We start from the raw sequence: 17,314 nt of genomic DNA, 5'->3' as shown, positions 1-17,314 counted from the left end.
AATTGATCATCAGACGAATAGATTAAAATATTACTATTATTGTAAACTGGATCGCATTTGAGATTGCATCTTAAACCCTAAAACAAAGATAAATGTTACTTTATTAGAATGATATTCAATTAATCAAGTTCAAAGTTTATTTCGATTTGGAATTCTTAAATTCTTGACAGTAATTGTATGCTACAAGATCTCTGACTTTTGGTCCCTTCATCTTTTTGAATCGAGACCCAACCCAGCTCGCGTCGTCCCAACAATCGGTGAGGAGTACCTTAGTACACGATCGTGCGCAGTAACTAGGAGTCCTATTACACCTAAGACAATGTGCGTTGCTATGGCGTAATGGTACACACTATTTTTTTTTGCGAATCATTTTTTTTATAGGTGTTCTTCATATATGTAATTAATATTGTTGTGTTTCTCAATTAATTTAATACTTGATATCATAAAAAAATTACATAGGTCTAGAAGCCTATTAATTGTTCATTAGATGAATAGATTAAACTTTTACTATTACTGTAAACTGGATCGCGTTTGAGATTGCATCCTAAACCTTAAAACAAAGATAGTAATGCGGCAATGTTCTGTTTTCCTTGCACTCTGTATGCAGATGTTACCTTATTAAAGTGATATTCAATTAATCTAGTTCAAAGTTTATTTTGGTTTTGGAATTCTTAAGTTCTTGGCAATAATCGTATACTACAAGTTTTTGTCTTTTGAGCCCTTCATCTTTTTTAATTAAGACCCGGCTGAGGAAAACTTATTCCCTATACAAGAACTATGGTCTTGTTAGTTTGCCTAAATAAAGAAGCAACACAATAAAATAGAGATTTTACCGTGGAAACCTTACTCCTTCAAGGAAGGGAAAAACCACACCACAATTTTATTACCTTCAAGAACAATTCAAGATTACAACTCAGAGTTACCTTTACTCTCTATCGATTAACTATATTCGAAGAGTCTACTCTCCAAGAAGCAAAACCTACTTCTTGTTACAATTCTCTCGCAACTCTCTCACACACTCGGAACACTAATTCTTCAGCAATGCTTTTAAGATGAAATATTGCAACTACCCTTGAGAAAAAAAAACCTAACTCTAGTTCTTCTTTCTTCTCGTCTTTTTAATCTCTTTGAATCACTATGCCTTTCCTGAAGATTCTCTCAATTTGTTATTGCAAAAGTCAATTTTTCTTTATTTGACTTCTACCTTTTATAGATGTGGATTCAGCCTTAGTCGACTTCTACAAGGAAAGAAATTAGTTTTTCCTAAAAAAATATTATTTTTCCTTATAGGACTTGTTATCCTTCCCTTTTCGCATAAGTTTCATCTGGCTTTTATTCTTCTCCTTATTTGACTTGGATTGTTGATTTAAATATGTTTCCTATTGCATATATGTTTGTGGAATCTTTTCTCACTCTTTTTATTTTATGTCTGCTACATGCTTGTGAACCTGGTTCATATTGTCATCACTAAAAGCTATTGGAATGTTTTGACACGTCTCATCAATTTCTCTCTTTCTGATGATGACAAATATACTTTTTCCTGCACCTGTTTCAACAGAACACACTCTTCCCCCTTTTGACATATAAAAAAGAAGGGTAAAGTAAAAAATAAATAGCTTAGGAACATAACAAACTCAGAGCCTTAAAGGCAAACACTCAGGACAAAGATAGTAACAATCTAAACGAGATGCAAAGATAGCAATCATGCAGGGATAATGAGCTAATCAAAACATAATATACAATGTTTTAAACTCAAAAAGAGCTCCAACGCAACATCCAAAAATACAAAACACAAGAAGCAACAAGATTGTCTCAAAAAAAGTAAAAAGGACAGTCTGGTATAAGGGTTTAGGACGAGGAAGGAGGAGGGGTGTGAGATAAAGCCAAGAGCTACAACATACGATCCACTCAAGCATTGTTATCCTGTTGTTGTTGCAGTAACTGGTCCTTCAATCTAGCTACTTCCCCTGCGACTCAACCTAGTTAGTGTGAAGAGTCTCAATTTCAGCAAGGATGGTAGCATTCTGTTCCCTAGCAACATGAAGATCATTGAGAAGGATGACAACTGGGCCAGTAGCCCTGGGAGCAGTAGCAGAACCTGATCGTTATTATCAAGTAGTCTGCAGTTATCAAGAGTAGACCTGGTAAGCATATCCTTCATGTACAAACCAAACTTCAAAAGCTTTAAATATAATGGTAAGGAGGTTTCCAAAAGCCAAGTGATGGGGACCAACCACTCGTGCCATGTGTTTTATCATGACAGAGGGTCAGTCAATAAGTACTTTGTTTTCCAAGGCATTGGCTATCACCATATCCTTAAAGGATACCTCATGGCGTCTTCCCCCTTAGGCAGAACCCCCTTGTGCACTAATTCGTACATCAGTTTGTGAAAGGATGTCATTTCCCCCTTGAGCACTTTCAAGGTCATGCAGTGACCCGCCCTTGAGTGTATTTAGACATGAGCATACTGTTCTCATCCTTAGTCCATACATATTCAGCTAAACCAACAGTGGGGATATGAAAAACTTTACTAAGACGGACAATATCAAAAACCAATTCAACCCCATCCATTTCTCCCTTTCAACACTTCATAAGGAGTTTTGTTCATTACTGATCGGATCATACATCTATTGATTAAGTAATATGACTGCCTCAACCCAATATGACTTTGGGAGATTACTTGATATTAACATGGTTCACAAAATATCTTTCAAGGTTCTATTTTTGCGATCAACTACACCATTTTATTGTGGTGTTCTTGGTGCAGAGAAGTTGTGATCAACACTATTTTGGCACACAATTCAGAGAATTTTGAATTTTCAAACTCTGATCCATAATTTGAATGAATGTTAATGAGTTCACAGTTAAACTTCTTTTAAACCAGTTTCACGAAAATTTCAAACATATCATATATCTCATCTTTAGTTGTAAGAAATATGGTCCAAGTGAATCTCGTGTAGTCATCCACAATTACAAAAACATATCTTTTTCTTCCTGACGTTACACGCGCATTGGTCCACATAAACCCATATGAAGTAATTGTAAGGGCTTGGTTGTACTTACTGTTGCTTTTGGTTTGAATGAGGATTTCACAAGTTCTACTTGAGCATATGCTCCGCAGACTTGATTATCATTGAATCTCCTAGTGGGCAACCCTTTGACTAAGTCTTTTGATATGAGCTTGTTCATTGTTGAGGAACTGATGTGTCCTAGCCTTTTATGCTAGGGGAGAGAGCTTTCAATAATAACAGTGAGATATTTTAGCGATTTCTCTTTAGGACTCATGATGTCAGCTTTGTATATATTCTTATGCCTCTTTCCAAAAGAACCGATGAGATTGAACACTCTACATTCATTTGAGGTAAACAACACATTGTTTCCTTTGTCACACATTTGGGACACACTCAATAGATTGTGTTGTAGTCCCTTTACGTTGTACACATTTTCTATTGCTTGAGTGTGATTGGGACCAACCTTTCTGATTCCCTATATTTCACAATTTTTTCTGTTTCCAAATGCTATGTTGCCACCTTTGAAGTTATTCAGTGAGAGGAAGTTATTTTTGTCACCAGTCATGTGTCTGGAGCATGCACTGTCTCATGAGCTATTAATTTGTTATGGCATGCATTACTCTTATGTACTGTTAGCCCATAGTGAATGCATAGACAATCTTTGTTAGGATTCTTATTTTCAATAGACTTCTTGTTGAATCCTATTCCATGTCTAGTGGGGGATTGACCCTTTTCGATGCTATCATACATGATGGAGGATCTTGTCCATCTCATATTATGCGCTGCTTCCATCTTATTGGTATGAAGCTCTTTGTAGAAAACTTCATTCCTTTTAGTCATGCTTAGCTATTGTGAATTCAAGAACAAGAACACATTCAAATCACATAAGCAAGTTTAACATGTAAAGAAAAATAAGTAAGCCAATAAATGCTAAAAAGAATATAAGTGATCATGAGTGACTCAAAACGAGGACCACTTATTTTTCTTGCTATTCGAATGTTGTTACAGAAAACATCGATCAGATTAACAACATCAACAACACTAATCTCTTGCTAAATAATTTTGCAGACGATGTGATCAATCTAAACTCTAAAGAGACTCAAACCGCAAACGAACAAGCATCTCAACATGACCATACCCAGAACGATAAAGACAACAATGGATAGGAAACTATTGGAATCACTGTAACTGATTTGGCTAGACTCTTTACCATGCAGGAAGATCAACAAAAGACTATACCAAGCCTGCAAGAGAAGGATAAAATTATGATCAATCCTAATTCAGGGACATCTTGAGAGGAGATATAGCAGGTACTCGATGGAATGGTCAAGATGTGCACAAACTAACCCGAACACTAATTGTTTCTTTCAAAATTGATCTATTGGAAAAAGCTTAAACCTAACCTGAGTTGATTTGTTGCTTGAGCAAAAAAGGAAAAAGCTTAGACCAATTGTTTCATCTTTCTAATTCGAGATCATTCAACTATTTTTGCCCCCTACCCCTCTCTTTCATAGTTCTTGATGTAACAATGCTAGTTCAAAGAAATGATTTTATAAGTTAAATTCTGCATTTCTTTGAACTAACATTATTACATCAAGAACTATGAAATAGAGGGCCCGGGGGGGGGATCGGTTGAATGATCTCGAATTAGAAAGACGAAGTCTAAGTTTTTTTCGATTTTGCTCAAGCCTCAAATCTTAGGTTAGGCTTAAGCTTTTCTCAATAGTTCAATTTTTGAAAAACCAATTGATGTTCGGACTAGTTTATGCACACCTTGACTATTCCACAGGTACTTGAATTGAAGTCCTTGACAAAAATTACGTCGTTGGTTTCGATAGCGGAGAATCCATTAAGCTAATGAAATGCTTACAAGCATAAACAAATTTATCTACAATCTACAAGTTCAAACAGTCGAGCATTAATCAAGTATTTATTTACAAGTTCTAAAGATCAAGAGGAACATTCAAGATCAAATTTCAGGCCCTTAAATTCAAATACAAGTCAAGAACAAATTAAGATCAAGTCCACCAAACTCAAGATCAAATTCAAAAGTAATTGAATATATATTTTTGAAAGAAGAATTAGAAGATTCATAGAGATTATAACACTAACAATATTCGAAATAAAATACTATAATTGTTGCGATATTTCAACCTTGATTATTTTCTTTAGGAGTGTTTATGATTTTGTTAAAAATCGATCCAAATAAGAAATTGAATCAAATCATTGTTTTGTTTGATTTGGGGTTTGGATTTAAGTTTTTAAAAATTGATTATATTTGATTTAATTAAAAATAATAGATCAAATAAAAAATCGAACCACACTAATAAGTTATATACTCAATTTTATAATATATATATATATATTTCTTTTTATAAATAATTTTAATTACTTTATATACTTTTTTCATGAAATTTTTATTCATCTAATGAACTTAATTCAAATTCATTTGTCAAAGAAAATATTTACCTGTATATATTTTTTGTAGACTTTAAATTTATGAATATTAAGAATTTTTTTCCATAATCCAAACAAATTATTGCCGCCAACCCATCCCAATAAAAAATTAATAACAAATTATAAGTTGGAAAATATCAAAAATTCTTTTTTAATCATCTAAAAAATAATAAATCATTATGTTTCTTTAATGGGAAAAGGGTCAAATATGCCCCTAAACTATTCGAAGATGTCCAGATATACTCCGTTTAAAGTTTCACTCACTCGTGCCCTCGTCATCCAACTTTTCACATATACATGTCCTTGTAGACCTTAGTTGCTTTGCTGGAAATAACCAGCTCATTTTTCCCTTTCTTTAAATAACAAATGGAATTGCCACATACTTTTTAATTACCACATGACATTTATATTTTAAAAAAATGAATACATCTCTTTTATTAGATATTTGACCCGTAAATCATATCCGATCCAAGGTGGCCGGAGTTTGAACCCCTCCAGCCAAATTTAAAATGAGATAACATTTGACATTTGAAACGCAACTGAACATAGTAACAAGAAGAGCAAACACAAAGTAAAACAACATCAATTTTAATTAGATTTAGAAGCGAAAACTCAAACCTCACCCAAAATTGAGCTCAGAGCTGACAAGAGAGCTATGGTGGAGGTTGTCTCATGGGGTTTTGATCTGGTTCGCCAAAGCACGGAGCTTGGGGTCGTTTGTTGGCTGTCTTGCCAGACCAGTGAGGTGCGTGGGTTGGAGTTTTGTCAGCTGCGTTGTGGGTGGTGTTTGCTTAAAATATTTGAAAACATATAAAAAGTTTTTGTTAACTTTCAAAATTTCATCTATACCGCATAAATTGCGAGAAATATAGATATATAGATATTTTAAGTTGCTAATTATTGTGAGTTATAGTACGTTTTATGTAATTTTCATATATATTACTCGCTTTGTCCTGATTTATGTGATACAAATGAAATTTCAAAAGTCAATGAATTTTTTATAAGTTTTTTTTTATATTAACTTGTTAATTATTGTGATTTATAATATATTTATGTAAAACATACTTTAAATAAAAATAATTAGCAACTTAAAATATATAAAAACATACTAAAAAATTGATCAACTTCAAATTTCATATGTACCATATAAATTAAAACAGAAACAGTAACATATATTGGGCCCTGTGCTGGCACGGGGTCCCATATCTAGTATATATATATGCTCTTGTAGACATTAGTTGTTTTGATGGAAATAACCAATTCATTTTTTCTTTCTTTAAATAAAAAATGGAATTGCCACATTCCCTTTTAATTACCACATGATATTTATATATATATTTTTTAAAATACAGCTCTTTTAAATAGAATGTCCTACCGGTAAATCATATCCAACCCAAATTCCTTTGGTGGATATTTCACATAAGCCGACAAACTATATCCGACCCAATCCTTTTGGTCGGAAAAACGTTACCTCCAACCAAACTCATCCATTTCTCCTAAGCTATTAATTATTATGATTTATAATACTTTTTACATAAAAAATCTATTTATATAAAGTATAAAAGAAAAAATTTAAAAAAAGGAAACATAAATGTTAGCAGGAGTCCAATCTATGTTAATTTCTATGTTTTAATTATTGTAATACCGATTGAATTTAGAGAGCCAACTAAATTTTTTTAAAGGATTTTTTTTATAAATTTTAAGTTGTTAATTATTATAATTTATAATATTTTTATTAATTTTAAACCAATATATGTTTTTCTCTGTCTCAATTACATGAGACATATGGAATTTGGAGAGTCAACTAAAATTTTAAAATATGTTAAGTTGTTAATTATTATACCTTATAATACTATTACGTGATTTTCAAATAAAATATGTAATTTTTTCATTTCAATTTATATGTCATTGATATAATTACATATATTAAGTAATGAAGAATTAATGTGTAAATTATGTGACACCTATGAATTTTGGAGTGTAAATAAAATTAGTTATATGATTTAAAAAAATTAAAGCGGTTAATTATTACAATTTATAATACTTTTTATATAATTTTTAAATGATATATATATATATATATCTTTATGATAATGATATTAGTATTATAATAAATTAAATTTTATTATTTTTAAATTTATGATCTCAATTGTCAGCCTATGCCACATTATAAAATGTTCCAAAGTAGATATCAGATTTACAAAAATGTCGATGCCAGCTAAAGTAATAAAATAACATCTAAGGGCATGAACCTATATATGTATATATAAAGCTGAATATAGACAATTTGATGTGGCATCTCTCTATGACCAGTATTTCTATTCATCTTTTTTCTCCTTTTTTTGACATTTTATCTTTGTTTTGTATTTTTTATTTGTATTTAAAAAAAAAAGTATTTATGTCATACCCGATTAATTATGCCCTTTATAACATCCATTACATTACTATAGATTTAAGTAAATGAAAATGGAAGATGAAAAGATAAAAACTATTCATTTTTTATAATTGTTTATAATTATTTAGCCTATAAAATAAAATAAAAATAGTTGAGCATTTGTAACAAATAAGAACAATTTTCTTCACTTTGGCTCTTCTTCTTCTTCTGACGATGATGATCAATATATGGTATCAACTTCTGTCGCTAAGATGTCCATCAAATTTATAGGTCATGTGACTTTTTAACAAAAGAGAAAGAGAGAATATCTCATGATTCTTGTGAAGACATTGATGTAAAGAAAGAGATTATGTAACAAAAAATTCTTTTCAAAATAAAAGACTTTTTGAAAAAATGTTTATTCCTCCTACAAGGAGAGAAAATTCATTGTGGTTGAGAAATCTATAAGAAGGCTGATTAGTGTTTCAAAGGGTAAGAAAAATTACTTGGAGAAAAAATCATTCTATTTATGGAGTTCGTATCAAATTAGGAGGAGAACAAGCAAAAATTTATTTTGTCATTTGAAAAGAGAGAAAATTAGATATTATTTCTTTCAACCTCATTATTCTTCTAATTTCTTTCTTCTTTTATTTTGTCTTAATTTTTTGTATCTTTAATTATTTGTTTTTTTCTTATTTATCTTTAATTAAAGTTTATATATATATTCTTAAAAAAGAATTTAAAAAGATGATCATATTTAGTTCCTTTCCTCATTAATGCTATTAATCTCATAATTAGTGTTATTTATATTATTTTCTTAATTACTTTTTTTTTCTTTCATTTAATTATTTATTTGAAGAAATTAGTTATTATAACTTTATAAGAATTACACATGTATTTTTACATAATTCATTTGTTATTTTTAAATTTTTTGGATCATTCTTCATCTTAAAGTTTCTATAATGGGTCTACTATAGAATTCCTAGAAATCAAACTTGAAAAATTATGTTAAAAATGGAAAATAAAAAGTGAAATAAATTTAATTGAGAGTTATCCTTCGTTTGTCCCATTTTATGTGACACTTTTTATTTTCGAGAATCAAATAGTTTAAGTTTGACCATAAATTTGCGTATGATATCTTCAATTTTTTAAATTTTTTTGGAGAAATTAGATAAATAGTAATCTTAGTTTCTAAGAAATATGACATCATCATTTACATATCCAACTTTTATGTATATAAAAGAGTTAAAAAAGAAAACATAAGTGATTTAAGATAATTATTCTCTTATTATATAAGAGGGAGTTTATGATGGGACATTGTAATGTCCAATCATAAACTCCCTATATAATATATAATATATAATATAATAAATCATTTTTCTACTATATAATATATATTTATTTTTCTACTATAAGGGAGTTTATATAATATATAATAATATAATATAATAAATCATTTACAAATGACTTAAAATATTTAATATTTAAAAGATATATAATAAAATACGTTGACTCTCAAAATTCTATCCGAGTCACATATATTGGGACAGAAAAAATAACATATATCATTTCAAAATTACCAAAAAAGTATTATAAATAATAATAATTAACTTTCTACTATAAGGGAGTTTATATAATATATAATAATATAATATAATAAATAATTTACAAATGACTTAAAATATTTAATATTTAAAAGATATATAATAAAATAGGTTGACTCTCAAAATTCTATCCGGGTCACATATATTGGGACAGAAAAAATAACATATATCATTTCAAAATTACCAAAAAAGTATTATAAATAATAATAATTATCAACTTAAAATATCTGAAAGACATTTTAAAAGGGTTAATTTTGTAAGTTTATCCATATCACATAAATTAGGACAAAGTGACCAGCAATGTAAGTTATTTGAAAGTTACATAAAAATATTATGAATCACAATAATTAATAACTTAGAACATTTTTTTTTTAAATGCAAATTTGGATGACTCTGCAAATTTCATTTGTGTCACATAAATTGAGACAACAAAAATAACATATATTGCGTCCATTTTAATTTATTTGCCTTAATTTTTTTTTATATTTAAAAATTGCGTAAAAATACTATAAATCATGATAATTGACAACATAAAATATTTCAAAAATAAATACATATAAAAAAATTTGATTAATTCTTGAAATTAATCTATCGTTAAAAATTATGTATAAAATACAATAAATCGTGATTTTGACCACTTAAAATATTTATTAAAAGAAAAAATAAATTGACTGATTGTTAAAATTAATCTATCAATGTCACATAAAATGAGACAAAAGTAGTAATATGCATTGTTTAATGTGAAATTATTGAAAACTACGTAAAATGTATTATAAATGTTAACAATTAACAACATTTGATTGAATCTTCAAATTTTATCAATGCTACATACATTGAGACAAGTGGAGTAATATATATTAAGTATTTAAAAATTACGTACAACCATATTGCTTTCTGTAGGCTTCGAATTATCGTGGTCATTTTTTAGGCTGATACAAGTTTTGTACTTTTTTTTTAATATTATAAATCGCAATAATTAATAATTTAAAATATTTTTAAAAATATATTAAAAATTTAGTTGGTTTCGGGATTTTATTTATACTATATAAAATGGAACAAAGGAAGCAACATATATCATTTACAAATGACTTAAAAAGCATTAAAAATTACAATAATTACCAATTTAAAATATTTAAAAGCTATATAATAAAATAGGTTCACTCTCAGAATTCTTTCAGGCTCACATATATTAGGACAGAAAAAATAACACATATCATTTTAAAATTATCAAAAAAGTATTATAAATAATAATAATTAACAACTTTAAAAGGGTTAATTTTGTAATTTTATCTATATCACATAAATTAGGACAAAGTGACCAGTAATGTTGGTTATTTGAAAGTTACATCAAAATATTATAAATCACAATAATTAATAACTTAAAACATTTTTTTTTAAAAAATTAAAATTTGGATGACTCTCCAAATTTTATTTGTGCGACATAAATTGAGACAAAAAAAATAACATATATTGGGTCCATTTTAATTTATTTGTCTTTTTTTTGGGGGGGTTTTATATTTAAAAAATGCGTAAAAATATTATAAATTATGATAATTGACAACATAAAATATGTTTTGAAAAAAAATACAAAAAATTCCACTCATTCTTTAATTGAATCTATCGTAAAAATACTATAAATCATGATAATTGACAACATAAAATATTTCAAAAATGTTGTATGTGGATAGTCTTATTGTGCCTTGAATAGCGTCAAATAAAGTACAAGTTTGTGATAAAAAAACTTATTCCTTTATCCACGCAAACAATCGCTTCAAAATCTCCGTTATTTGCCCCAAAACATACCATTTATATTATTGGGCCCGTTCCCGTGCATAGCACGGGCAACATTACCTAGTATATAAATAACATTAATGATGAGATGAAGATTCAGAAAAAACGTCAAATAAATTAGTAGTATTGATGATGATAAAAGTTAAATAAATAATTTTTTCTATTATTTAAATTTTTAACATAAAATTTTCAATCTTTTAAAATTAAAAATAAATGTTAAAAATAAAAATAAAAATCGAGGCAATAAATATTTTAAAGAAAAATATAACCAAAATTGTCAGAAAAACACGTGTACAGAAAGCAGTACACATTCCAATGTGTAGAAAAAGTAGAAGTAGATGAAGTTACTTTAGTTCATCTTTTTGGTGGGCCTCAATGTACAATTTCTATAGCTTTTAGTCCAACTCTTTAGTGCAATGTTGGTCCTCCCAAACTCCCATTTCAAAGTAGAGAAGAATTGCAACTAATAATTTTTTAGGTTGAATTGCAACTTAGTCAGAAGGTTATATTTTTGAACAAACACTATAAGTTGCAATTCTTATCATGTTAATATAATAATAAAAAAATATTTTCAAAATATCAATTAAATTTCACATAGCTTGAATTTCAAGAATAAACATATATCATATAAATTGAGAGAGTATGTATGTATGTAGGAGTTTATGGATGATTTTCGATTACATGGAAATAGAAACAAAACTTATGTAATTATTTGTGAAGATTACGGATGGTCTTTCTATTATATTTTCTTGTTGGAGAATATTAGATACATTTAAGTGTTTACGAAATTAGAAAATGATGAAACTATTGAGAAGAGAAAAAAAATTGATTTTATACTCCTTTTGTATTAGTTATTTTAGTTTTTTTTACACATTCTTTAAGAAATTATTAATAAAAATGATAATTTACTAATTTACTCTTTAAGATATTTATTTTTTTATAACTTTACAAAGTTTGTTTATACTTTAAAACAAATAATTGCTAGGGTAATGAAAATTAAAGAAATGATAGTTTAATTTTGTTAATCGATAAATAATTTGAATAATTATTTTTAGTAATTTATATAACTAATATAGGATAGAAAAATAATAGCAAATGTTAGGAGTATGATGAATTAGGCTAAATTTTATACTTTTAAAAGGAAAATACTAAATTTGAAATAATGGTTAAAACAAAACAAAAAGTGGAAAAGTTAAAATAAAGGGAAAAGTTAAAAAGTAAGAGAGAGAAGGAACTTTGACCCATTTTTTTGAAAATGAGACCCAAGTAAGTAAGGCCAAACATATATAGTACAATTCATGATCCCTTTTGTACAATTTAATAGTGCATTGTTGGTACACCTTAACTCTCACTTCTAATAAGTAGTAATATGCGAAAAGTTGGACGAAGATGAAACAAGTGAGCCAAACATCTAGATATTTTCGAATAGTTTAGGGCCGAAACCTTTTCCTTTCTTTAATTAGAAGCGGGGATCCCCTGTTTACTGGTAAGAACTTAAAAACCCTAAACCCTAATCATGGGCACCGCAACAGAGAGCGAGAGCATGGATTCCGAAAGCACATCAACACAAGAGGAGACCTTCACAAAGGTTTCGGTATGGGATTTGCCGGACTTGCCAAAGGGGAAGTTGCCTCCTCACATTGAGCTTCAGAGGACTCGCGTTCTCTGTGGTTCTTTAGCTCCTACTAATGTAAAGTTTTGATTTTTCTTGATTAATGATGTTGTGTTGTGATTTTGAGTTTGTTGGTGAAGAATTTTGAGGTTTGTTTACTGTTCTTATGTTTTTTTTTGTTTGTTGTTTTGGGGGAGTGAAGACAGAGAATGTTAATTATTCAGGCGCTTATGCGGCTATGGGTGTTGATAACAGTGTGCGGTTTGAGCAATTTCGGAATAATTTCAAAGTGGAAATTGTGAGACTTGAGGAGGATGAATTGGAGTTTGATATGGTTGGTATTGATCCTTCTCTTGCCAATGCATTTCGCAGAATCCTAATTGCTGAGGTGCTCACTTCTCTCTCCCTCTCTACAGTTTTTCTGAATTGAATTTTTGATGTGGTTAGGTTTTGTTTTCCTTTTACTGTTTGTTTTGTGCTTAAAAAACACTTGAAATAAGCCAATTCAAACGGGCTCTTAGTGAAGCGATATGTTCTACCCTAGGAAATTCATGAACTTGGTCAACTGTTTGGCTAGCAATGGGAGCTGTGACGTTTCAAAGTTTAAATCTGCACGTTCAAAAAAAATACTTAGATTTTCACATTTTGGAGTAAATTTGTGCTTCTGCTTCAACTTTTTATTTTAGGAAACAGAAACAATTTAACCACTTTCTGATTTTCTTGTTTGCAGAAGCTGAAAGCTTTCAAATTTAAGTAAATTTAGCTACTTTTGATAACTATTACTATTTAGTATTCCTTGTACTTTGATTATTGTATTATTTTGTTGTAGTTACTTTTCTTTTTTGAATGCTTTGTCTTGCCTTGTTTAGTATTTTGTCTTGGTTCCTTCACTCCTATTATTTTCTTGAGCCTAGTTTCTATCAGAAACAATGTTTGTACCTTCCAAGGTAGGGGTAAGGTCTGCATACACACTACCCTCCCCAAACACCACTTGTGGGATTACACTAGTTATGTTGTTGAGGCAATGTAGTAAGATTTCATGAACAATTGATTCTGGGCTACTTTGAGGCGTATTTTCTGCTTATTTATCGACAAGCCATTTTGATTGGACCATATAAACTTGTTGGTTAGTTTAAGACACGAACTCGATGATTGGGACATATTTATTTTATTCCTCATAACATATTCTGGCTTGTGTTGTTGTTCCTCTACTTGATGAATTGTGTCTGGCATTTGAAATGTTGATGATGTTTATTTATTTCCCTTGCTGTCTGGCTGTCATTCAGCTCCCAACCATGGCTATTGAAAAAGTTCTTATTGCAAACAATACGTCCATTATCCAAGATGAAGTACTCGCTCATAGACTTGGTCTCATCCCAATTGAAGTCGATCCAAGGCTGTTCGAGTATATGTCAGGTATTAGATCTTCTTGTAACATCATATCAGTAGTTACTATTGAGTTTCGTTTTAATCCTCTCCCCCCTTTTCTCAAATAAAGGATTTGCCTCTGATGAGAATTATGATGGCTAATTAACTTGTTCCTCTTTTTTTGGTCAGAAAATGATGTCCCTAATGAAAAGAATACAATTGTTTTCAAACTCCATGCTCGTTGTACAAAAGGCAGTGATCGACTTAGAGGTAATATTATTAGTATGACTATATCATGAAAATGTTCCCATCATTTAGTTCTGCATTTTCTGTTCTTTCATGTGTGGTGCTCCATTTAATTGCCACTACTCATGCAGGCTAATTAATTCTTCTGCATTTCTGTGTTAAAAATTGCAGTCTTGTCTAGTGAGCTGAAGTGGTTACCAAATGGCAGTGAATTGATACTAGGAACCGAACATCCAGCATCAAGTTCGAGTGCGAAACCAAAAACTTATACTTCATTCAGCTGTAGTCAGGATACTCTACCAGAATTCTCGAATGACCCAATTGCCCCAAAAGATGCAGATATTATTGTAGCCAAACTTGGACCGGGTCAGGTAGCCCTTGTGTCTTATATATTCTTATTTGCTGCTCCCTGTTGAAAAGGGAAGAAACTTATTAGAGCCAATATTTGAATTGTTGAACATTGTAGTATTGCTGCTTGATCATCAGCACTTTGCTCTTTGTTATTTCACAAACTTGTAGGTGCACTTTTGCTTTTCTATCCTTTTTGGCTTTGCATATTACTAAGTGAAGATTCTGCTAGACAACCATTTGTTATGGAAGTTTTGTTCTAAAATACCTGTATCCCCATTTGACTAAGAATGGCAAAATTGCATCAACACTTTTTGACTTTTTCTATGTAGTGCACTAACTCTTTCTTTGTATTCTTTCTTTGCTTCGAATATTACTAAGTGAAGATACCATTAAACACAACCATTTGTTACAAAGTTTTGAAGATCAAATATACTTATATTACCATTTGACTAGTTCCGTAAAAATTGTATCAACACGTTTTGACTCTTCCTATGTAGTGCACTCACTCATTCCACCAAATATTGTTTCTAATACATGCTTATCTCTGTTGAACAGAAATTTTACTTCACATATTTGTCTCTTCCTATGGAGCATTTAAGGTGTTTAATTTACTTCTGGAGAACTTTTATGCCTCCTTTGTAGGAAATCGAGCTAGAAGCTCATGCTGTTAAAGGAATGGGTAAGACACATGCAAAGTGGTCTCCTGTGGCTACGGCTTGGTACAGGATGCTTCCCGAGGTGACTATAGATTTTTCACAATATTTGATTTTGTGTATAGAAATTATTACCTTCAGACTATTAGTTTTCAAATTTTAAGTCTTAAAATTGAAGACCAACATATTTTTGGTAAATGCTTGGTATTGATCTTATTATTTGGGCACTGAAGGTTGTATTATTGCGGGATATTGAAGATGATGAAGCAGAAGCACTTGTGAAGAAGTGTCCGGTTAAGGTGTTTGACATCGAAGATATTGGTAAAGGTATAGCCGCTATAGCGACATTTATCTGTCAGTCCTTGATTTAATTAGGTCACCAATTGCAAATTTAAAAATGCAAAGCTGAAGCGATAATGTTCTTTCCATTGTTTCTAACAAGCATTAATGTATAGGTAAAAAGAGGGCAACTGTTGCTCGACCAAGGGTTTGCACTCTCTGTAGGGAATGCATCAGAGAGGAAGGTTGGGACAAGAATGTAGCGCTGAGACGTGTAAATGATCATTTCATCTGTAAGTATAGTAATAGCAGGGTATTTACTTGGTTGAGTACTGTATGCAGAGATGTCCAAAGTTCTTGGTATCCTTTAAATAGAATAATATCTGTATCTTTGTCCCCTATTATTATCTACTTTCTTGTGAGCTTAAATTCAAGTTTCTTGAGTTTCAATTCGGTTTGGGGTTCTTGAGGTAACTTTGATGAGATAATGATAATAATATATTACTTCATCCAAGAAAATACTGGTAGCAATATATTTAGCATTTTTTACTTTATTCTAGCGGAATAGTTTTGTTTCAGTATGTGATGTTAACTTCTAGTACCAAGAGATTTTAGGGTATTGAGAGTTTAACTTCAATTTACTCATCACTTTGACATTCTGCATATCAAAATGTTAGGTTGAGTATAATATGTTAGCATTTTGATCATATCTAGAAGTGGCAGAGTGAAACAGATTCTTTATGCTTCAGGTTTTCATAGTAACATGAGAAAAATTCGTGCATATTTTTCAATTGCTGGATGAACACAATTATGTGCTTCTTGGCGATAACTGATTTTCCATTCCTTGGTCCCATTCATCCGATCAAATAGCTCGATCTTCAGAGAAACTTACAATATTTCTTGTGTATTTTCTAGTTACCATAGAATCAACTGGAGCATTGCCACCTGAGGTGCTGTTTACAGAAGCTGTAAAGATTTTAGAAGAAAAATGTGAACGGGTGATAACGGAGCTGTCATGATCAGTCCTAAAGGGTAGTTAGATATGTTATCCTTTCCAGAAAGCCAAAGCAAGAGTTCAGCTTCGTTTCTTATGTGTATGAGACTCTTGTGATCCGGCCCTTCCTTGGACCCTTGCACATAGCGGGAGCTTTAGTGCATCAGGCTGCCCCTTTGTGATAGTCATTCTCTCTTCTCCTACATTCATATTTCTGAAGTTTTGTTTGTCAATTTGTCTTCGGACACATTATAGACGGGAATATGATTGTATTCCTGACTCTGCTGTCTTCGGAAGCACAAGTACACGACATGTTAATTTTAGTGTTTAATTGATGGAGGATGAAGTAAAAATTTAAAAGTTTATAGTTCCTCTTGCTTTAGTTTTGCTCCTTGGAAGAGAAATGGGAAAAAAAAAGTAAGGTTGTTATCCTCCTTCGTACATCTCTTCCCCAAAGATTGAATATTCAATAAGATTGTTAAGAGGAGTTATAACTTAGAAAAAAAGTTAGTTTTTTCCTTTTCAAAACATTGTTTGGTTATATATTGAATTCATTCTTTAATTAATTTTCAAG

At 30.3% G+C, this 17,314-nt stretch overlaps 1 protein-coding gene across 1 annotated transcript; it reads left to right on the top strand.

The window, feature by feature from the left end:
- The first annotated feature begins 12,687 nt into the window (after nt 1-12,687).
- Nucleotides 12,688-17,093, top strand: LOC125810073 (uncharacterized). The gene is made up of 9 exons (XM_049489593.1): nt 12,688-12,927; nt 13,052-13,237; nt 14,136-14,265; nt 14,407-14,487; nt 14,635-14,834; nt 15,457-15,552; nt 15,701-15,794; nt 15,923-16,039; nt 16,662-17,093. The coding sequence occupies exons 1-9, from the start codon at nt 12,754-12,756 to the stop codon at nt 16,763-16,765; spliced, it is 1,182 nt and encodes a 393-aa protein (XP_049345550.1). The 5' UTR covers nt 12,688-12,753; the 3' UTR covers nt 16,766-17,093.
- The last annotated feature ends 221 nt before the right edge of the window (nt 17,094-17,314 follow it).

Source organism: Solanum verrucosum, unplaced genomic scaffold (genome assembly GCF_900185275.1).
Source record: "Solanum verrucosum unplaced genomic scaffold, falcon-dt-bn FXZP01000276.1, whole genome shotgun sequence".
NCBI lineage: Eukaryota > Viridiplantae > Streptophyta > Magnoliopsida > Solanales > Solanaceae > Solanum > Solanum verrucosum.
The sequence above is the reverse complement of the archived record's forward strand: the minus strand, read 5'-3'. Positions and strand labels throughout refer to the sequence as shown.